The 22193-nt window shown below is 42.4% G+C and overlaps 1 protein-coding gene and 1 long non-coding RNA gene across 2 annotated transcripts; one reads left to right on the top strand and one right to left on the bottom strand.

Moving 5' to 3' along the window:
- Positions 1–316: 316 nt before the first annotated feature.
- On the bottom strand, positions 317–21325 carry CCDC174 (coiled-coil domain containing 174). Its single transcript, XM_002813132.4, has 11 exons — positions 21083–21325; positions 18436–18540; positions 17330–17430; positions 14045–14103; positions 11219–11396; positions 7829–7924; positions 6032–6174; positions 5467–5561; positions 4804–4936; positions 2900–3052; positions 317–2085 (listed from the first exon to the last, which is right to left on the bottom strand). Exons 1-11 carry the CDS (start codon positions 21122–21124, stop codon positions 1787–1789), a joined length of 1404 nt encoding a protein of 467 aa, XP_002813178.2. The 5' UTR covers positions 21125–21325; the 3' UTR covers positions 317–1786.
- Positions 1292–2829, top strand: LOC134760977 (uncharacterized). The gene is made up of 2 exons (XR_010139112.1): positions 1292–1463; positions 2486–2829. It is a non-coding gene; the product is annotated as an uncharacterized LOC134760977 (long non-coding RNA).
- Positions 21326–22193: the final 868 nt, after the last annotated feature.

Here is a 22193-nt window from a genome sequence, read left to right as displayed (position 1 = left end):
CTTGTCCCAGAACCATCTGTTGAAAAGACTGTTCTTTCCCCACTGGATGGTCCTGGCACCACTGTCAAAAATCAATTGACCACGGATATATGTTTTATTTCTGGACTCTCGCCTCTATTCCACTGATCTATGTGTCTATTCTTATGCCACTACCACACTGTGTAGATTATTGGAGCTTTGTGGTCAGTCTTGAAATCAGGAAGTGTGAGTCCTCTGTTTTTTCTCTAGATTGTTTTGTCTATTCTGGGTTCCTTGCATTTCCGTGTGAATTTTAAGATTAGTTTGTCAATTTCTGCAAAAAAGGCAGCCAGGTTAGTTGGTTTTTATGTGTATTTATTAAAAAAAGCAATTACCCAATTAGGCTGACAGAATGATTAGGCTGACCATTAAAAGGACTGGCAACTTTATCCTTGGAGTTTAGAGGTAAGTCTGTAAGAATTCAGGATGTTTGTCTAAGATTGCTTGATACTAGGGCAACAAGACTGAGAGCAGAGGGCACTAAAAAGACTGTCTAGGGGTTAGACATCAATTGTGTTTAAGTCTGAGATCTGCCCGTTAGGTACCATATGACCCTGCACAAGTCACCGACCCCTCCACATTCCAGTGTGTCATCTGTAATGAGGATGGCACACTCCCTTCCACACTGCAGCACTGCGGGAACAGAGACAATGCCATCGCAGAGGATCCGCAGGGGACAGGCTACTTCACTCACACCTCTCCTTCCCCCTCTTCAGAGAACAACAAGGACTTGTGCTACTGCATTCTCACAGCACTCATTGGCCTGGGAACCAGCTGTGGGAGCCCTATGGGCCCGGTCATCAACCCTCAACTGCTTGTCTGCAGCTGTAGGAACCCTCTGAGGTGTGGCAGGCACAGGATGGGGTGGGTGCCCAGGCACCCTGCTGACTTTCGGGAGCCCTGCCCACCCCCAACCCTCTCCTTATTACTAATGACATGGGAACCCACCTGCTCCACTGTGCAGCCCCAAGTCTGATTCAAGTCAGGCTCCTGAATGTGAGGAAGCCGAGCATGGGGGCGACAGGGAGGTGGGATGCACTGAAAAGCTCTAACCATTGCCGCTAAGGCGCATCAGTCTCTGACCAGGTCCAACAGCCTCCACGTACATCCCAGTCCTTCAACACACATTTACTGAATGCCCACTGCACACAAGAGTGTAGGTAATAGCATGGTATGACAGTAAAATTAAGTAAACAACTCCCACTTCTACCTTTCTGGACTACGAAGAGCTCCTCCTGGTCTTCCTTATCATTTCCTATGTGATTACTTCCAGGTCCTCTTGGAGAACAGAGCATTTTGCCTCCCATGCAGTTTGCCACTGCTTGACAGGGAGAAATTCCTCCTGACCTATGGTCCATCGGCTGATCTGGAAGCTGAACCCTTGGAATAAAGACACCTGCATGCTAGCATTTGTAAAAGGAATGGAAAAGAACCCTTAAATATGAGTAAGTTGTGGGAGTAGATATGAAACAGATAGGGTTATAAGCACATCTCAGTGTCAAATTTTATAGAATAAATACTTCTATTCTATCGCAGTTCACATGTAAATCCAGGTAGGTATGTCCCTATCCCACTTAGAATAAAATGAACAGCCAAGTGGCCAAAGTTTCCATAACTTTCCTCCTTGCTGATAAATCCAACCTGAAGTCTGTGCCTCCTAGGGAAAGGACAGGACAAAGGTACAATTCAGTTCCTAAAGTTATTTCTCCCTCTCTGGGAGAGAAAGGCACTGTCCAAGTACAAACCCAAGTCAGTGTGCTTTGAAAGATCATGTCACTTGTTTGTAATAGGAAATCATGTCATCCAGAGTTTTGAAAGTAACTGTGGGGGCTTGTGGTGGGTTGTCGGGGGCAGGAGTGGGTGACGTATGTTCAGGGCTAGGTCCGTGGCTCTGGTCAGGGCACTGCCCTGGGTCACTCTGTGCTGGCCCAGGCCTGCTCCATGCCTGGCTGCTGGAAAAACCAGTTCTCTTCTGACCCACAAAGTAATCTGACGGTGGGGCAAACTCAGGATCTCTCTCAGCCCGGAGATCTGACTGCCTCTTCGACCAGTATCCAAAGGAAAATTCTGGTAAAAATAAGAAAGTAAGTTAATAGAACTGATTAACGAATCAGTTGAATTTATTGTTACTATTATCTAATTGTTTCATATATCTCTTAAAAGCCACCACAAATTATCCAAAGAATAAGAATGGCAACAGCAAAACTATTACAAGGTATAAGTAATACCTACAATGAGTATAAAAGACCAGGCTAAGAAAAGGGAGTGACTACCTCTAGATGGGAAAATACAGAAAAAGAGAAATACAGACAAATTATCTGCTTGACATGACACTGTAGGTATTTCATACCAAAATAAAAATTTTGTCCTTTATTGAGTTTTGGAAGACACAAAAGGGACCTGTCCAACCTTGTCTGGTATTTCACCTCTATTTCTAACAGTGGCTCTTGCATTTCTCTTACTTTAGTTTTGGATCTTATCAGCTCAGACAGCATGGGCTAATGTTCTACTGAAATGATCTTTTTCAAAGTGGCATAAACCATAGTCTTCCAAAGAGAAGCTGCTGTGGACACTCTGGAGAATTTACAGAAAAAATGTCCAGGGAAATTCCCCAACAGAACCATGTGTGAATCCAGGTTAGTACACTGGCATGTAGACCATTTTCAACTGAACTGAACATAAAAGAAGCTGCTAAAAACAGAGCACGTGAGAACACCAAACTTTCACAATACTTTAAAGGCAGGTCCTGAGAAATGGCATTCCAAAGCTGTAAAACCACACAAGGCAGCACGAAGTTAAAACTTACCCCAAGTGCTTCTGGAAAAAAAACCATTTTCTATTCACTGGAGAGTTCTTAAACCTCAGAGCCCACCTCCCTTACCTTTTCCGCGGTCCCACTCCCGGATGTGTGGCACTCCAGGCTTGGTGTCCTTCCTCTCCTGGACAATGACTTCTACTTTGCTACTCTGGGCAGCAGGACGTGGAGTTGGCACAGCCTCTGGCTCCGGTGGCAAAGGCCCAATAACATCTCCATCTATTTTTTGTAAAAGAACAAGACACTGTTATAACAAAGTCTAAAGCTATTTTTAAAAATACAGAACATGCTAATCCTGAAAGTAAAAGTAACCATCAGTACTTATGAAGTACCTAACATTCCCAGGCAGTGGATTAAGTCTTTTGTATACAACAGGTCATTTAATTCTTGTAACAATCCTAATAAATTCAATATTTCCATGTTATCCCCATTTTATAGAGGGGGAAAATTAAGCTCAGAAATGGTACACAGGTAGAAAGTGATACGGGCTGGAGTCCTGGGCTGGGCTGGATGGATTTCAGTCTCTGTGCCCCTCACTATGCCACTCTGCTTCTCCAAACTGGCAATTGCAGGACCAGAAATCCCTAAATCACTCAACTAACATCACAATCTCAGGCGAAGCAAGCAGAGCCAAGGGGATGAAGAGCTGGGGTCTGGTGTAGACTGTTCAATTTTGGTCACATTTTTAAAATGTAAAAGAAAAATGGATTTTTAAAAAACACCGTGGTGGTGCTTCACATTTTCTGGACATGACAGATGTTCAGGAGATAACAAAATTAGAGAAACAATCTGCACAGCTTAACATGTTATACAGTGAGCATTTATCTGAAACTAAACAGATGGTTTTCAAATTCCTAAATGTTTCTGGTCTGTTTTGTTCAGACGTTAGGAAATGGCCCATGGCTTCACATAAGCTTTGTGAGAGCTGGAGAGCCATACGTCCCTTCATACCCACACTCCCCCTTTTCCTTTGGGTAATAGAATGCCCCCCGGTTTCAGCTGAGCATGTGGCCACCTTGCTGGAGAGGCCATTTCCCAGCTTCTCCTACAGTGAGGTGAGGCCCACAGGACTGAGCTCTGGCCAGCAGGATGTAAATGCATAGGTTGTATGTAACTTCCCACGCACATCTCTAAAAAGGAAGGTGGCTTCCCTTCCCAGTCTCCCTGCCTACCCCTAGGCTGGATCGTGAACAGGTGAGCACGGGAGCAAGCTTTGACTGTGCAGAAGAGAAAAATACTCTAGGAAATGGCAGAAACAGCAAGACTGGAGGAAGCCTGAGACTAGATGACCATCTAGGGTAGAGCTACTCACCTGCCCTGGATACCCACTCACCCACCTATCTCCAAGTTGTTAAGTAGAGAAACAGACCTCTATTTTGTTTGAGCCATTCTATGTAGGAGTCTCTAGATTGATGGCAATTTAGCCTGTACTACCACAACTCATGCAATAAGCTAGTCTGACATAGCATTTAATAGTGTTTCCAAGGGGAACCGTGCTCCAAGTTTCACATCACCAACTTCTGGAGCACAGTTCTTTGGTAAGCTTTGGCAAGCTGTCGATATTCGTATTTCTAAATTCTTTTACTATGTAACTTTATGAATACAAATTTCTTTAAATACATATATATAAAATAACCAATGGCAAAAAATTTAAGTCTAAAACATATATATGCAAAACTAAACTTTATCTTAAAATATCTCTTTACTAAGTCTCAATTACAAGACTATGCCATTCTAAGATGCAACACAATGTATTGTTGCTTCATATCCTCATCTATAGCCTAAAAATATTGAATGTCATTTTGCATCACCTTGGTTATAAAAATTGCTCCTGCCAGTACCTTAAAGGTATACTGTTTGCTTAAATATAAAACTAAATGGCTAATTTTCACATTGCCAGCCCTATTACCAAGACATTAATGGAAATAAAATTTTCCCTTTTGAAGTTCAGCAACATAGCCATGATATACCTCTATTTGCTTCTTCTGTTCCATCTTCTTTTGATTTTTTCATCTTTTTTTGTCGAAGTTTGGCAAGTCTTGCCTCTAAGATAGCCTTTCGCTTTTCCTTTATGTTTTCTCGTTTTGTTCTCTGATCTGTTGTCTGAATAGAAAATCAGAAAATTATTTGCTTGAAGCCAAATTTGCAATACTCCTGTTCAAAAGGATGAAATTTTCTTCTAAAAATAGACTAGTTAATTGATCTTCAGGCCACCTCTAAGAAGCTATCCTTGAGATCCTTACCATGAAGCCCTATGAAGTACTCTTATATGAACCCTCTGATGTCTTACAAAGTTTCATAAGAGTTCACAGAGCATCTTGCAAGCCTTAACACTCAAGAAAACCAACCCATTCCGTCCTACACCTTAATCCCTTAAGTAACTTTCTATTTTCCCATCCAAGCCACTCCAAAAGTACCACATTTGACACCAGATTTAAAACATCAAAGTTACACAGGTTACTTGTGAGCAGTTATAAAATTTGAAACACAAAAATAGTATGGCAACTACCTTTATGCAATTCTGAATATCAATTTTAATTTCTAACTAATTTACTAGATTTTTCTGCAGTATGGTCCAGCAAGAAACCAAGCGCTCACATCTTTCCTCACAGTCACTTGGGATTTATCTGTACCTGTTCACGCAGCATCTCTAAGGTTTTCATCTGCTTGTTTCTCAACTCTTTGTCTCGGGCAAAGGCAAAATACCCAACGCCAAGTTGCCGGGCCTCTGAAAGAAGTACAAATTACCCAAAAGATCAGACTGTCCTGATCATTCAACTATACTCAAGCCACATTTCCTACCAAAGCAAAAAGAAACACAGTGATATTTGGCACAAGTTTTAAAAAGAAAAAGAAAACAGCTAAGCTAAGAAACAAAAAACCAAAGAAACACAACAGTTAGACCAAGTTTTCATCCTGTTTGCCAAGGGAAGCATAACAAGGGTTCGCTTGCTTTCAGCCATGGGCTGTCTCCACTTCTCTCGGGGAACAATCTTGGATTACCAGACCCTCTGTCAGGAAGATAGTCCCAATGTGAGTATTTTAAGGCTATGAAGTGAACAAAGGAGATATTTTCTATTTCCAAAGCAGAATCTTTAATTTCCATGTAAAAGCTATTGCTTTATGAATACTTCCCTTTATGTTTGCCATCAGTTTAAGATTAAAAATAAGATTTGCAAAGCTGCAAAATAGTCATACCATTTTCCCGAATGTCTTCATAATGAACGGGCCCCATGGGCCTCTTCAGGGCCTCTCTTTCTTCTTCCTCCCATTGCTGGCGCTGAAGTTCTTTTCTCATATCTTCAGATAATAGGGTTTTTTCATTAGCAGGACTAATAAAACTAGCAGGAAAACAGAGCAAAAACTATCTTCAGATAAGGATTGAGATATCAGTGTTTAAGTACAGTCAGTTGCATCGTGGGTAAGTGACACTATTTGATAAAGAAAACAAGGAACTACAGAGGCTTCTGACCCACAAGACTTCTGGAAAATCAATAAAACAGCCTTTGCCTTTTTTTTTTTGAGACTAGTCTTGCTCTGTCGCCCAGGCTGGAGTGCAGTGGCACGATCTTGGCTCACTGCAACCTCCGCTTCCCAGGTTAAAGAGATTCTCCTGCCTCAGCCTCCCGAGTAGCTAGGATTACAGGCACCCACCACCACATCTGGCTAATTTTTGTATTTTTAGTAGAGACAGGGTTTCACCATGTTGGCTAGGCTGGTTTTGAACTCCTGATCTCAGGTGATCCACCTGCCTTGGCCTCCCAAAGTGCTGGGATTACAGGCATGAGCCACTGCGCCCGGCCAGCCTTCACCCTTCTTACTCAAGCACCAGACTTGTTACGTTAGCGTGACGGAATCTTGCCTGAGCACTCAAGACAAAAAACTTTCCTTCCACCCAGGTCCTGACCAGATGGGAGGTGGCCCAGGCAGGGAGGAGGAACTCTGGGTCTCCTCCTGTGGATGGTCTCTCATCTGGGGACATGAAAACTGCCTAACACTGTGGCCTGAGTGGTGTCTCCTGTCCTTGCAGATGGCCGGGCCCTGAGAGGCTCAAGGTTTCCATTCTCCTTTTTTTTTTTTTTTTGAGACAGAGTCTCGCTCTATAGCCCAGGCTGGAGTGCAGTGGCGTCATCTTGGCTCACTGCAGGCTCCGCCTCCTGGGTTCACGCCATTCTCCTGCCTCAGCCTCCTGAGTAGCCGGGACTACAGGAGGCCGCCACCATGCCCGGCTAATTTTTTTTTTTTTTTTGTATTTTTAGTAGAGACGGGGTTTCACTGTGTTAGCCAGGATGGTCTCGAACTCCTGACCTTGTGATCTGCCCGCCTTGGCCTCCCAAAGTGCTGGGATTACAGGCGTGAGCCACCGTGCCCGGCCTCCATTCTCCCTTTCTTATGCCAAGCCAAAGGCTACCTGCTGGATGCCTGAACCTGCAGGACTTGGACAAGGTGGAGTTTCTCCCAACACTTTTCACACAAAAGTTCCTATGGTAAGAGGAATTTATTCCCCTGGAGCTTCAGAGTTATCTCTTAGGTCTTATGTTTTAGAGTTATCTCTTAGGTCTTAGGCCCTGCTGAAAAATCTAGTTATAAGGCCCTTACTTTAAAAATGCAACAATACATAAAGAAAAAGTGAATAAGTTCTCTCCCTGGAGCCACCTGTTTGTGGGATAATCAAGTGAATATTCTCAAACCACTTTTCTCCACAAAGGCTGGTTTGCTGGTTTGGTTTGGGCTTATTCTGTTACTCTGTAGTCAGATATCCTTCTAAGTAAAAGAGACAGCTCTACTCATCCACCAGTCAGGTTGTTCCCCAAGTGTGGATTATGTGTGTATGTGCATGCTAACCACTAAAAAGTGCTTCAATCAATCAATCAATCAATATCTCCTTACTGGAGCAACAGAGATCATTAATTATAAAACAGCCTCCCCTCACAAAACAATCCCTGTGACTGCATTTCAGACCTTGGCAGAGCTCTGTATACCACACACACTTACAGTCTCCCCTGAAGATTTTTATCCATCTCTAGCAGATCTGGCAAATCCTTTCTCATACAGCGCCGGGAACGCCCCAAAGAGTCCACATAATCCACCCTGAAATGAAAGCAAAAAGATGTGAAGAAGGACTTGTACACATGTACAAGTCCCTAAGTCAGGAAGTAGGTGAACAGTGAAGGGGGAAGATAGGCCTCACTACCAAGAAGAGCCCCCAACCTCAGAGACCACTACCACTGACAGGAATATGCTTTTTAAAGCTGACACACAATAAGCTCATTGTGCCCCTTATTAAATATTAGTTTTAGAAACTGTTAACAATAATTATGATCATTTATGTCTTTGATTTCACAGAAAAATCACCCACACAGAATTTTGCTGCAGCACCTACAAACTTACTTTAATCTAGTTGAGACAATTCCAGACATTTTATCAGTATCTTAGTAACTTTGCCTTGTGCCTGAGATTCTCAACTTGCTGATTTCCTCACAGTCTTCAAGTCTGACTTTTTATTCTTTCTCTTACTTCCTCTAATTGGTATAATTCTGCCCAATGTATTAGCAATCTCGTAATGTAAGAAATGCACAGTATTTTTCAGAGTTGGACTCTTCTTAATTAGGAGGAAGCCAAACACCATAACTCTCTCCTCATCTTTGCTCAAACTAGACAGTGGTCAGACAGCTAAGCCGGGCAGATAGCAAGGCAAAATGTAATATTCTGACTTCCTACAATAGAAAATATGGACAGATTTTCATGAAAAACATCTCATTTGTATTATGACGCAACAGATATTTTACTTTTTAAATTATGGGCAGAGAATCTCCTACAGCCTTTAGCAGGGTACCGAATACCCAGTAAGGTCCAGTAAGTACTAGCTGGCAGACCAATTCAAGGTCAGATTCGGCAGGTATGTGGCTTTGCTTTTGTTAGCAATTTTTTTTCCTCTCAAGCAATGCTGATTTCAATTGCTAGCTGTGATTTAAAAACTGAGTGTTTACTCTAGTACTGAAGCTGATTATCACAAGAAATAAAACCTCCAACTGCAGCAAGCAGTTTCTTTCTTCCTTTTTTTCCCCCCAAATGGATGGGGGAAGAAAACCATCTAGCCAGATGGTCTGTGTAATTATTTACAGTATCTTTATGGAAAGATTTTCTACCACCTGGAATTTAACTATCAAAAGGATTTTACAAGCAATTACAATTCTGGAGCTTAATTTAAAAACAAAAAAATGTGTCAGAACTGCTTGCAGAGCGTCTTCCTTCACCATATGGTGGCATGTGACACCTTCAATTGCCCTCCAAACTCTTCAAATCCCTGGCAAATTGCTTGTAATCACACAGGCATTAATAAGCAAAAATTTTTAAAAAGACATTAGACCTTTCAAAGCAGATGAGATTTCTGTTATGAAAAGCAATCATAGACCATTCTGTTTCTGGAGAAGGCCTCCAAAACATACAGATCCCATTAAATAGAAGTGGCAAGACAGTAGTCAGCCACGGCTCCATCTAATCAGCAATCACTCACTGAGCAACCCCTGCAGGCAAACAAAGCTTTCCTCAGGCAAGGAGAGTAATACAACAGGGCTAACAGCCATGCCATCTTCCAAGGGTCTGGGGAAGTTAAGGCACACACCCATGAAACGCTTATTAACAACACTGGGTACGTAAAGACTACCAAAAGTTTGCTAAAATCTTTTTCTGATAATGAGGCCTAGTATGTGTCAATAATAAATAAAAGGTAATACCCGAAGAGCAGGAAGTATATTAAGCGCTACCTGACTTCAGATGAGGGAGCAATCACTTAGACATTAGAAATGATAGGCCAGGCATGGTGGCTCACGCCTGTAATCCCAGCACTTTGGGAGGCCCAGGCGGGAGGACTGCTCGAGCCCAGGAGTTCAAGAAGAGCCTAGGCAACATAGTGAGACCTTGTTTCTACAAAAAAAATTAAAAACTGAGGCAGGAGGATTGCTTCAGCCCAGGAGGTCGAGGCTACGATGAGCCATGATCATGCCACTGCATTCCCACCTGGGTGACGGAGTGTGGAGACCCTGCCTCAAAAACAAATAAATAAAAAAGAAAGAAAGAAATGATGAAGAAAGGCACCAAAAGAAGAGACTGTATGTTCTTCTCTTTTGGTTCCTTATAGCTTGCAGGCTGACACCTGTTCCAAATGGTATCAAACTATTTAGATGTAAGTTTTTAAGAAAGTAGGTAAGAAGATACCTGTTTTATCCCAATAAGAATGTTATTTCTAAACCAACATGGACACCCTCAGTAGAATGAAGATGCAGTTTCTCTGCCATCCACAGTAGCTGGGACTGCTCTCTTCAGCTCATCAATGACTGCCCACAGGGCCAAAGGCTGACAAAAGATCAACACCTGCTGCAAAGAGTCCTGAGCAGTTCCTAACAAACGCCCACCATGAAGAGGATATTTGAGCCTTCAAAGAAGGATAAGAAGGACCTCAAAGGCGAGAGGATGGGTTCCCAGGAAATTGTCAGAGCATCAGTACAGCTCTCAGCAATTTCAAGCACTGCTGAACAGTTTCCAAACAAAAAAAAATCATTGTTACAGAATTCCCATTCTGGTCTCTCTACTTATTGATACAAAGTCTCCTTAAGGAAAAGACGAGTTTGGTTCTTCTATCATTCATATACATATAGGCAAAATTCAGGAAAATGTCAATAATAAAGGTTTACAAAATGCCTGCTTATACTCCACAGGCTGCACTTTCTTGTGTAGCCCAGAACACTTACTTCTTGAAGGAGGGTGGGGTGGTTAAAGCAAAGGGCCATGGGAATGAGGCACTATAATCTCTATTTTATAACGGAAGATCCTCAGCCTCAAAGACTGAGGAAGCTGATTAAGATCATACAGCCAGTAAAAGGTGCAGCTGGAACCGTCCAAGGCCCACAAGTCCACACCACAGTGCCAAACAATGTCACAGGCGGAGTAAAACACACTGTGCCACCTCTGCCGGCTTCCTTCTCCTAGATGACAGCTCTCCACCATGTCAGAACAAGAACACGGGTAAGGCAGCAGCACAGGTACAAAAGGAAGGCGCTCTGCCCACACTGTTTCATGTTAGTGAGCCAGGCAAGCCAAGTCTGCCAGGCACTGGGTCTCCTTGGGCCTGGCACAGGGCTGGGCACACAGCAGAAGCCCAGTCAGTATTTGTAATTATATGTAATTATTGTAATTATGTCTTCATTTGAGCTACTGTTTCTACAACTATAATAACCTAATCCAACCTAACTTAAAGGGAAGTCTCAAAAGAACACCCAGGAAGAATAAAGAGAAATGGCTTGATAACAACCCAACAAAATCACTCCCAAAATGTCAGCGCAAGTCTGAGGATGTTCCTCTGAGCTAATCCATGATGTTACCAACCATTCTTCACTGGGGTCTTGGGGAGGAGGGATCTCTCCCTCAGGAAGGTTTTCCTCATCATCGTCCCTTTCTCCTGCCTTTTGAGAATCTCTATGGGCACCAGATGCCTCCATTTCTTTGCGCTTGTCTATGATCTTCTGTGTGAAATCCACAAGGTACATATCCTCCACTTCTTCATCTAGGACATAAAAATCAGTTTTCAGACATCAAAAAGGAAAATCACACATGGAATTGACAAGAAGCAGTCACATTCATTGCCTGGTGGCCCCATCACCCCGACAGCTCATCAGCCAATGCCTCCACTCCCCAAACATTTACAAAGACACACAGCTACCTTGGGAACTGACACATACTACACAAAAACAATCTTGAAAAAGCCTAAAGTTTTCTGTTGCCTCATCAATACACTACCTGAGTGAGCAAAACCATCTTAGAATGTCATTTTAAGATAACACAACAGTCTGATTTTATGCAACTCATTCAACCAATTACATCATACAGAAGCAAAACTGCATTTTCCATGTCATCAGATCAGGACAGTAGAACTTCTTGATTTAGGCGTTATGTATCTGTCTCATCATGTGGGCTGGATCACTAACCCTGATTATACTGCTGTGGTATGCTAAGTGTTTTAAAGGTCATAATACAGGTAAAAGAAGTCATCTGAGTTCTTCTCAAGCCAATGAACACCAATTCCAGGCAAGGCATGGAGCCAGGCCCTGCAGGGCATATACAGATATGCAAGACACTCTCTGCCTGCAGGGCTTATGGTCCACTTGAGGAGCTAAAACACACACTGAAAGTTAAACAACAATCCGTGACTTACCTAATTTAACCCAGGATAGCTCATGTAGCACAAATAATGTATACCTAAAGTTTCACTATGCTGGATTTAGGACACAGTCATTTGAGTCTTTTTCTCTGATGACAGAGATTAAGCTACATTGAACCCACATTAGGCTCCCTATTACCAGGGGTGGTGTTTTCCCCACCTTAGGGTGAAGAAAAACTGAGGCTCCAAAATATAACTTGCCCAAACTTGCAGGTCTGACATATCTATCAGGAGGTGGGCTTGCTGGCTTTGACAAAACCAGGTCTCTACACTCACACTCCTTTGGACCTGATTTCTATATTAACAATATAAGTAAAGTTTGAATCAAAAGAGAAAAGACTTTAATAAAATAAACTTTTTTTTTCTTTTTTTGAGACTGAGTCTCACTCCGTCGCCCAGGCTAGAGTGCAGTGGCACTATCTTGGCTCACTGCAACCTCCGGCTGGCAGGTTCAAGTGATTCTCCTGCCTCAGCATCCCGAGTAGCTGGGACTACAGGCGCCTGCCACCACGCCTGGCAAATTTTTGTATTTTTAGTAGAGATGGGGTTTCGCCATGTTGGCTGGGCTGGTCTCAAACTCCTGACCTTGTGATCCACCCGCCTTGGCCTCCCAAAGTGCTGGGATTACAGGCGTGAGCCACCACGCCTAGCCTAAAATAAACTTAAGTTTTAAAACCACAAAATACCTGAAATGGAGAGGAAATGTAGTCTGAGTTATAAGGCCATAGGCTAGTGAGGCCTCCTGGTAGGCGGCCATCCTGCTGCACCTTCAGGAAGAAGGCAAAACCTCTCCCACAGTACCTAGCTTTGTTGAGTGTCTGACCTTCCTGTGCTGGGCTCCTGCTATACAGGGAAAGTGCCCCTGCTGTCTGGGAAGAAGCGGCCAGGGACCTAGGACCAGCCTGGCCTCTCTCCTACTGTACCTGGGCTCCAGCCATGCTAGGCTAGGTGACTCTGTTGACCTCTGGCCCTGCTCTCCTCGGCTGGTCTGCTTACCAATCTACCCCTGCAAGATCCCTTTCTCCAGCTTGCCAAAGCTAAGCCCAACTTCTCCCAAAAGACTTCCCTGATTACATATTCACTTTCCCTGCCTTTTGGGAGTGAAATAGGTACTGCCTCATAAAATCTCTTCTACTGTTGTCTAATTATGGATTGGGTTTTTTCTGGGGGATATGAGAAAAGGGAGTTTGTTTTTGTTTTTTTGTTTTTTTTTTTTTTTTTTTAGAGACAGGGTCACACTCTGTCACCCAGGTTGGATCATAGCTTACTGCACCCAGGATGCAGTGGCATGATCAACAGCTCACTGTAACCTCAAACTCCTGAGCTCAAGCCTCAGGCTCCTAAGTAATGGGACTATAGGCATGAACCACCATGTCCAGCTAATTTTTAAATTACTTTTTATAGAGACAGAGTCTCCCTATGTTGCCTGGGCTGGTCTCAAACTCCTGGCATCAGGTGATCTGCCCGCCTTGGCCTCCCAAAGTGCTGGAATTACAAACGTAAGCCACTACACTCAAACAGATTTAAAGCAATTATAAGCACAACACAGAAAAAAAATAGAAAATAGAGGGAAAATAGGGAAAGAAGAAACATAACTCTAGCACCTGACAGAACCACAATTCCACCCAGCCCAACCCACCCTGTTTTAGCACAGCTGTAATTGTAGGTAATTGCGGCCTACTCAGACCTTGTTCCCTAACTTTGCTTTGTTCTGTGTCATTTTCCTCCACCAGATGACTCTGCCTTGAGGGCAGAGGCAGACGATCTGGCTTCCAGTACTTGTTTGTCCCTTTCAGGCACCTAACATGCTGCCAGGCACCCACCAGACAATTGGTAAATTATTGCTAATTTTCTTGTCTCTGTGCAGCCATGGAAAGTAAAATTTTGACGTCTAAATTTTCTCTCTACCCCTACAGTTATTTTAACAAGTAATGTAATATCAAACGGCTGTATGCATTACAGAAAATGAAGTAGAAATAAAAACTTTTATTTACCTATAAAGTCTCCTTTAGTCATTTTTTCATATAATTTGGCTTTTTCTTCCAATTTTTCCCTAGGAGAAAAAAAATACAAGTATTATAAATGGTCTTATAACTGTTCATCCTGGTTGACTCCACACTCCCTGCCTGACAGGTACCATCTGCCCATGAGGCCCAGCCTGTCAAGACAACCACAACCAGCACAGACCACACCATCCTGAGGAGACCCTCAGACCACCCTGCCCCATGTCTGCTCTGCCAAGGAAAACAGAAGCTCCGTGAGTGCATGGCCTGTGTCCTCTTATTTATTACTTGGTCCCAGGGCCTAAAATAACACTTGGCACACAGTAGGTTCTCAACCAATATTTGATGAATGAATAAGTGGATCAACTGACTTAAGAATCCAACAACTTAATTTAACTGCCAACTTAAAACAAATATCAACATTCCAACAAAGCAGCCTCTCTGCTCACAGTAATTCTGATGACATGTATTTTTCAGTGGTACAGACCATGAGAGGGTGACCAATTCTTTATTCTGGAAATACTTAATGATGGTAAAGAGAAGCCCCAAAGAGGTCATCTGCGAGTTCTCTTGTGAATGATCACTCTTAATCACAATGTCAGAAACATTCCTCTTTTATTTTACACATCCATTCACCAAGTACTTATTGCATACCTCCTACCTGCCAAGCACTGTTTTAAGCACTGAGGACTCACAGGAACAAGAAAAAGTCCCAGCTTCCTGGGAGTTCCCAGTCTAGAGATGGAGAAGGACACTAAATAAAGCAATGAAAAGAGGACCTGAGACTGTGAGAAGAGCTGTGAAGGGAACAGATGCATGCCAGCAGAGAGGCCCCTCGACATGCAGTAATGCAGTGCATGGTGGACCGGCTCACTCATATCAGCCTTCTAAGACCCCTACTTTGGAGGGCTCTTAATGTAACTAGCTGGTCATCAGAGGATCTTACTGTCTTAATGAAAACAAAACTAGAACAAAATTAAAAGTCAAACAAAACACAAAGCAACAAGCATCAGGTTAGAGTGAGTGGGCAGGACACCAACTGAGAGAGGGCAGTCAGGGGAACCCTCTCTGAACATGACAACTGAGCCATGGCTTGCACAGCAAGAAGCAGCCAACCACAGGAGGATCTGGGGGCAGGGGAGGCAGGTCAGAAAAAGGAAAGATTAAGTGAGAATGAGCATGACATTTTCAAGAAAGAGAGACCAGTAGAGCAAAGGGCGCTGAGCAAAATAGAGAATGGTGCAAAATAGAGACAGAGACAGGCAGGGACGAGAGCACGTGAGAAAGGATATGAAACTTGGTGCAGTGTAGCAACAGTTTTCAGGGGTCAGGAACAGACTACAAATGGATAATCGAGATCAAGGAAGGTGTCAGGGAAACAACCGCTGGATTTAGTGGATGAGGATGTCACTAGTGACTTTAAAGAACAATTTCTTCTGTTGAGTTAGAAAGATGGAATTCAGAGCATGAGAGCAGGGACACTGCCTGCAACCTCTAAGTGCCAGACACTATGTATCTCCTTTAATTCCCTGAAGGACTTCATAACGTAAGTATTAACCACCTCACTTCATAGATAAAGAAACAGTCTTAACCGATAACTAACTTGCCCAAGGCCTTCTACCTCAAAAATGCCTGGGACTGTGCTTACGTGTTCTGAGCTCTGGAGGGAGGCAGACATCCTGCAGATGTCTTGACTCCCACAACACAGCAAAACCAAAGTGCTTCATAAAAGTTACTGCATAGAAAAAGCACAGCAAAGTGCCAAGAAAAACTCGATACACAGAGCAAAATAATAAAAGATCATGGTAACTTTGGACAAAATTAAAATTCTGGAATATGTTCAAGAGTGGGAAATGTCTCAAAACTGATCATATCTTTAAGTAAAGCCTGAGGTCTGTTGGGGACAGGTCAAATGCTAAGAAAAAGTCCCCAAATGGGCTAATATTCTGCCTTCTATCTTCACACCCAAGATTGCTGAGCAACCTTGGCAACTACTGTTTGCGACCACAGAATTTTATTATTCCATGTATCCAAAAGCACATGTAGCAGTCATGCCAAACATTAAAACTTGGGATTCTCTCTAAGGGTGATGCTGTCTTTTCTTTAGAGAAATAATAAAGTTGGAATGACAGAATTAGAAAAATCATCATTCTGAAACCAGCAATGTGATAACTATCAAGACTCATCAATGATAACAAATTATTACATGGAAACGAGTTGGTGAAGAGGATATTCACAGTCTCCAAATTTCCCACTTCAGATTACTATTAATTACAAATTGGGGAGGCACCTTTACAGTGGTGAAACCAAGCATACATACCTTAACCAAGTAATCAAACCTATCATCACCAATAATGACTCAAACTGACCTTATGAGCCTCCTGATGTGATTCAATGGGAAGGACACACCACTGCCTACATAGTATTCTTACCAAAAACATTTCATACAACTCTAATTGGTTGTGGGACACTGCAGAAATAACTGGCCTGGACCCTTTAAAAACATTAATGGCATAACAGACAACCAAAAGGCAAGGGAACTGTTCTAGATTAAAGAAGACTAAACAGATTTGACAACTACAAACAATGTGTAATCTTTGAATCCCGGTTTTTTTTTTAAATCTATAAAGTAAATAATTGTACTGGGACAACTGGTGAAATCTGAATATGGACCACAAAACAGATAATACTAATTTATCAGTGTTAAATTTCTTGGGTATGATAGCGGTATTGTGGTTATGCAGGAAAATGTCCTTGTTCTCAGAAGATATATGCTGAACGATTTACAGGGAAAGTATGAAGCTTAACAAAGTCTCTCTATACACGCGTGTGTGTGTGTGAGAGAGAGAGAGAGGGAAAGCACATGTGACAAGATGTTAACTGGGGAATTTAGGTGAAGAATATTAGAATGTTCTATGTACCCTTGAAGTTTTTCAAAATAAAAGGGGGGGTGGAAATTTAGGGTTTCTAAATTCCAATGTCATCCCACCTAGCCCACAACATGGGGAAACTTCTTAAAAAGGTATTGATAATCTTAGTGTCTAACAAAGACTGACAGCAGGAATGTTTCATCTTATAAACTGTGACTATGTTTTACCTTTTTATAAGACTACAGATATATCTGCAAATTATATTATTTTTAGAGTACTTAGACCATTGGGCTAGAAGGATGTTAAAAACAAAATCTGTAAATCAAAAAGGACAAAATCTGAACTTCCATTTCTCTGCCTGGGTAGCCTCAAAGCTAACTATATTTACCAGAGCTTATAACTTTACCTTGCTTTGTCTAAAGTCTTCTGTTCTTCAATCTTCTGTTCAGCATCCTTCTCAGCTCGATTTGAAACGCCTACATTCTGTTTGCTCCAGATACTTGGTTTCTGGAGAGTAATTTTAGAAGACAAAACAGAACCACATGATTGCCAAAAAATCTCTACTTGTGCATCACGAAAAAAAAACAAAGGAGATCATGAGCTCTTATGAATCAATGGAGATAACTAGATAAGCTGTGTCCTACAAAGATACTGACTATACATGGCAAGCAGGAGCTAAAAAAAGAGCCCTCAATTATATAAATAACTTTTTTTTTTTTGAGACAGGATCTCACTCTGTCACCCAGGCTGGAGTGTGGTGGTGCGATCTCAGCTCACTGCAGCCTCAACACCCTGGGCTCAAGTGATCCTCCCACCTCAGCTTCCCAAGTAGCTGGGAATACAGGTGCACATCACCATGCCCGACTAATTTTTTTTTTTGTAGAGACGGGGTTTTGCCATGTTGCTCAGGCGGGTCTCAAACTCCTGGGGTCAAGTGATCTGCCTGCCTCGGCCTTCCAAAGTGATGGGATTAGAGGCGTGGGAACCACGCCCAGCCTAAAGAGCTTCTTGAGTGCAGAATCACTTCCTACTATCTTTTATCTCCTGAATGATTACAACCTAAATCAAGACTAATGAAAATGTACATATTATAGAGAATTAGTAATACAAATAGTAGACACTATTACCTATAAAACTGGAAAAATCATTCACAGCTCTTATACACCCTGATATTTTCTGCTATATTCCTATATTATCTAATTGTTTATCTCTACTTGGATACCTAACACCTATAGAACCAGATAACCTTCCATCTACTTATGAAATGTAAACGATCCACATTTTTCCAAAAGAAGTGCTAAAGAATTAGCACATTACTATGTACTTTTACATAATCTTTCTAATTTCTATTTTAATAACATTTCATGCAGATGTTAAATACATGATAGAGATTTTTCCTTAACATTTATATGTACAGATACCACTGACAATTTTAAAACTTTAAAAAACTTAAATATGGTATAATTCTCCCATGTTTGGAACCAATGGAGATAATTAGATCTTATTTTTTACCTTGTTAGTTGTTTTTGGTTTTCCAAAAACTCCAGAATCTTTTAGAAGTTTTTCTTGTTTGAATTCTTCTTGCTTTCGGAAGAGTTCAGCCTTAAGATCTACCAACTAGAATAAAAGCAGTAAGTAAACAAAAATGTTAAATTCTTGCAGGTGACTGGATTGCTAAATTATTATAATTTCCAAAGAAATATTTCAAGTTCCGCTAAATGGACAAATATGGCTAAAAAACTAAACGTTTAAATGTAGAATCCAGTACACAAATTAAGCTAAGTCATGTTTCATTCTACCTCTGCTGCAAATGCATTTTTACTCTAACTTTCAACACTCGAGGCTTTCCTTAGGCAAGGAGAAAGTGATAAAGCAAAATAAATTAATGAAGTCTGCATCTTTTAGTTTCAGATTAAACTTTCATTATTAAGCACCTTCTCTCTGACTAGCACTACACTCATTTAATCATCACAATTTATTTCTACAGGGAAATGCTGTAGAAATAACATTGAAGAGCAGAATATAAACATGAGTTAGACATACTCTCTGCCTCAAAGAGCGTACAATGTAACAAGGAAAGTAATTAATAATACCAGCAAAATATAACAAATGACTCTAGAGTGGAAGAAAGTGGCACACAAGTTCAGATAAGGGAGCATTTCCTTCTGAGCAGAGTGATCAGAGAAAGCTTAGAGCAGAGCCTTTAAAGATACATTATTTCAACAGCTAGAAATAAAATAGACTGGGTGAATTATAACAGCTCCACATTTGACTTAATCCATTTCAAAAACCGCAAGCTTGGCTGAATCACACAGTTCAAGAACAGGAAAGAAGGCCAAGGCATAGGGAGTGCGGCAGTTGGGTGAATATTAGTACCTTTCCCTCGGCTACATTAGTCACTCCTGACTACTCTGCAAAAAAGGATGTAACAACAGTTTCCTTTTTAAGGGTCCAGGTACAGCTGCTTATATGGATGGGCATTTGTAAATCAGATATTTAATCACTGACTTAATCATCAGATACTTAAAAAATCACTTTATTTGTTAAGGAAAATAAAAATGGGTGAGTTCAATTTCCATTTTGGAAGAAATCGATTTAAAAGGTAACCATTTAATAATGCAAAGGGCAGTTTCATTGCAGACCCTAACACTGTAAATTCTTAAAAACAAATGAAAAACTTCTACTTTTTCTTCTAAATTTTTCTTCCAATTTAATTTCTTCAAATTTTCCAGCCACATATCTTCCTAGTCCACAATTGCCTTTAACTTTAAAAGATGCTCAAAAAATTGTAAATTCTCAAATAGCATTCTTATTACAATTATTGCTAACCTGTCAGTATAGGTTGGCTTTAATATTTATAGCTTTTTGGTTCCTGATCGTCAAACAAACATAATAACTAGTACCAATTTTAACCAATACTAGTTACCAATAATAACTAGTACTCAAATATTGGGACACCTATATGTTTTCCTTCGTACTCACTTCGTGTGCTAATACTCTGAAGTAAATTCAAGATTAAATCAAAGGTTGGGCAATTTGCTCTGATGATGAAAAGGCAGCAGCTTTCGAGTCAACTAGACTGAGTGAGCAAGGGTCTATCACTAAGATTTCTTCCCCCCCTGCCCCCCGCCCCCTAGAAGGAGTTTCGCCCTTGTTGCCCGGGTTGGAGTGCAATTGCGCGATCTCGGCTCACCGCAACCTCCGCCTCCCCGGTTCAAGCGATTCTCCTGCCTCAGCCTCCCGAATAGCTGGGATTACAGGCGTGCGCCACCACGCCCGTCTAATTTTTTTTATTTTTAGTAGAGACGGGGTTTCTCCATGTTGGTCAGGCTGGTCTCGAACTCCCGACCTCAGGTGATCTCCCCGCCTCGGCCTCCCAAAGTGCTGGGATTACAGGTGTGAACCACCGCCGCCGGTTATCACTAAGATTTCTGTCTGTAAGCTGGGGAAAGCTACTTCATCTTTCTGGGCCTCAATTTCATCATCTATAAAACGGAGATATTAATAGCACCTACCTCCTAAAGCCATTGGGAGGATTCAATGACATAGTGCATATAAAGTGCTGGCACAAAATATGTACTTAGAACAAGTTTTCTTTCTAGAGTAGCTGATTTAATAAAACTGCTTACATCCTTTCAGACCTCACAGCTCCCTATGGCTGCATTAACAACTGTTTAGTTCCAGGGAGGGTACGCTGGGCACTTTCGGGTCCTGCGGAATATGTCACACTCTAAAGTTCTGGGAGGACTTTGAGGGTCCCTGGATGGAGGAGAAACCAGGAAGAGGATATGTCTGCATAGCAAAAAGAAGCTAGGGTTCCTCCCGACTGTAAGGGAGAAGGCTGACGAGGTGCAGGTCCTTGTGGGCAGGGCAGAGGGGAGGCAGGGAGATTCCTAACCCACGGGACACCAGGTTCAGATCCGTGTCCGAGGGTTCTGGTCTGGGCGCATGCCAGAGGAGAGTAGCCCAGTTCAGGGTCCTGTAAGAAAACTGAACGGGATCCCCGCCGGAGAAAAAAATCCAGTTCGGGGGTTCCTGTTTGAGGGAAGAGATCAGGTCTCTGGGTCCCCGAGGGAAGAAACAAGCTAGGTCGACATTCTTGTCTGATGGAGACAGGGTGAACCCGGAGCCCGTGGAGTTACCTCATACCCTCACTCACCGAAGAGGCCGTGACGTCCAAAGGCTTTTTCCTACGGTCCATGGTCGTGCCAGAGTGTCCCGGACGAGGAAAGACCCTTCCTACCCCACACGGGCCTCGTAAGCCTACCTCCGTCGCAACCGGAAGTGTCTTCGATAGCGACACTGAGTTTGCGTGAGTTTGCGACGCGAGTTTGTCAGCTCAACGCCATCTTGAGAAGGTCAGAGTGTGGTGCGTATTGCGTTCGCCATCATTTTGGAAAGGTCAGAGAGTGCGGAGGTTGACGCTAACTGCTAAGGTCATCTTGAGGGCATAAGGTAACAAGGATTGGTGTGGGCGCCATCTTGAGAAGGGCGGAATAAAGCTTTTGATTGCGTTAGACGCCATATTGGGTGGGGCGGATGTGGGGTTGGGGACAAAGAGAACGCCGTCTTGGGGAAGGCTGACGCTTGAGTGAGTGAACTCGAGCGTCTCGGGAAAGGTGGATTGGGAGGACCGGAAGAATCTAACTACAATTCGAGGACCTGCTGCCTGGCACTTTTCACACGTTAAATAGTTGTTTCTTAAAAGAGCGTACGAGATAAGGATTATTATATTAATCTTAGTAGAAATAACAAGAATAATAGCTAACATTAATATAGTGCTTATTATGTGCCACTTTACGTATTTCAGCTCTTAAGAACGTGAACTCCTGGGCCGGGCGCGGTGGCTCACGCCTGTAATCCCAGCACTTTGGGAGGCTGAGGCGGGTGGATCAGGAGGTCAGGAGTTTGAGACCAGCCTGACCAACATGGTGAAACCCCGTCTCTACTGAAAATACAAAAAAAAAAAAAAAAAAAAAAAAAAAAAATTAGCCGGGCGTGGTGGTGCGCGCCTGTATTCCCAGCTACTCAGGAGGCTGAGGCAGGAGAATTGCTTGAACCCGGGAGATGGAGGTTGCAGTGAGTCGGGATGGCACCATTGCATTCCAGCCTGGGCATCAGAGCGAGACTCAGTCTCAAAAAAACAAAAACAAAAAGAAAAAAATGTCAACCCGAAAGCTGGCTTTCTGGGTTGGAATTGCTGCTTCACGGCTTACTGCCTGTGTGACCTTGGGCAAGTTACTTAACTTCCCTGTGCCTCAGTTTCCAAA

The sequence above is a fragment of the Pongo abelii genome, chromosome 2 (genome assembly GCF_028885655.2).
Source record: "Pongo abelii isolate AG06213 chromosome 2, NHGRI_mPonAbe1-v2.0_pri, whole genome shotgun sequence".
Classification (NCBI taxonomy): Eukaryota; Metazoa; Chordata; class Mammalia; order Primates; family Hominidae; genus Pongo; species Pongo abelii.
This window is presented reverse-complemented; position numbering and strand designations above follow the sequence as displayed.

Bases quoted from the DNA above. Each gene is read 5' to 3' on its own strand.
- CCDC174 (XM_002813132.4), bottom strand. From the start codon at position 21,124: ATGGACCGTAGGAAAAAGCCTTTGGACGTCACGGCCTCTTCG. The intron at 18,541-21,082 runs GTGAGTGAGGGT...CTTTTATTCTAG, and splicing joins TGGACGTCACGGCCTCTTCG to TTGGTAGATCTTAAGGCTGA. The intron at 11,397-14,044 runs GTAAATAAAAGT...TTTATGTCCTAG, and splicing joins GACTAAAGGAGACTTTATAG to ATGAAGAAGTGGAGGATATG.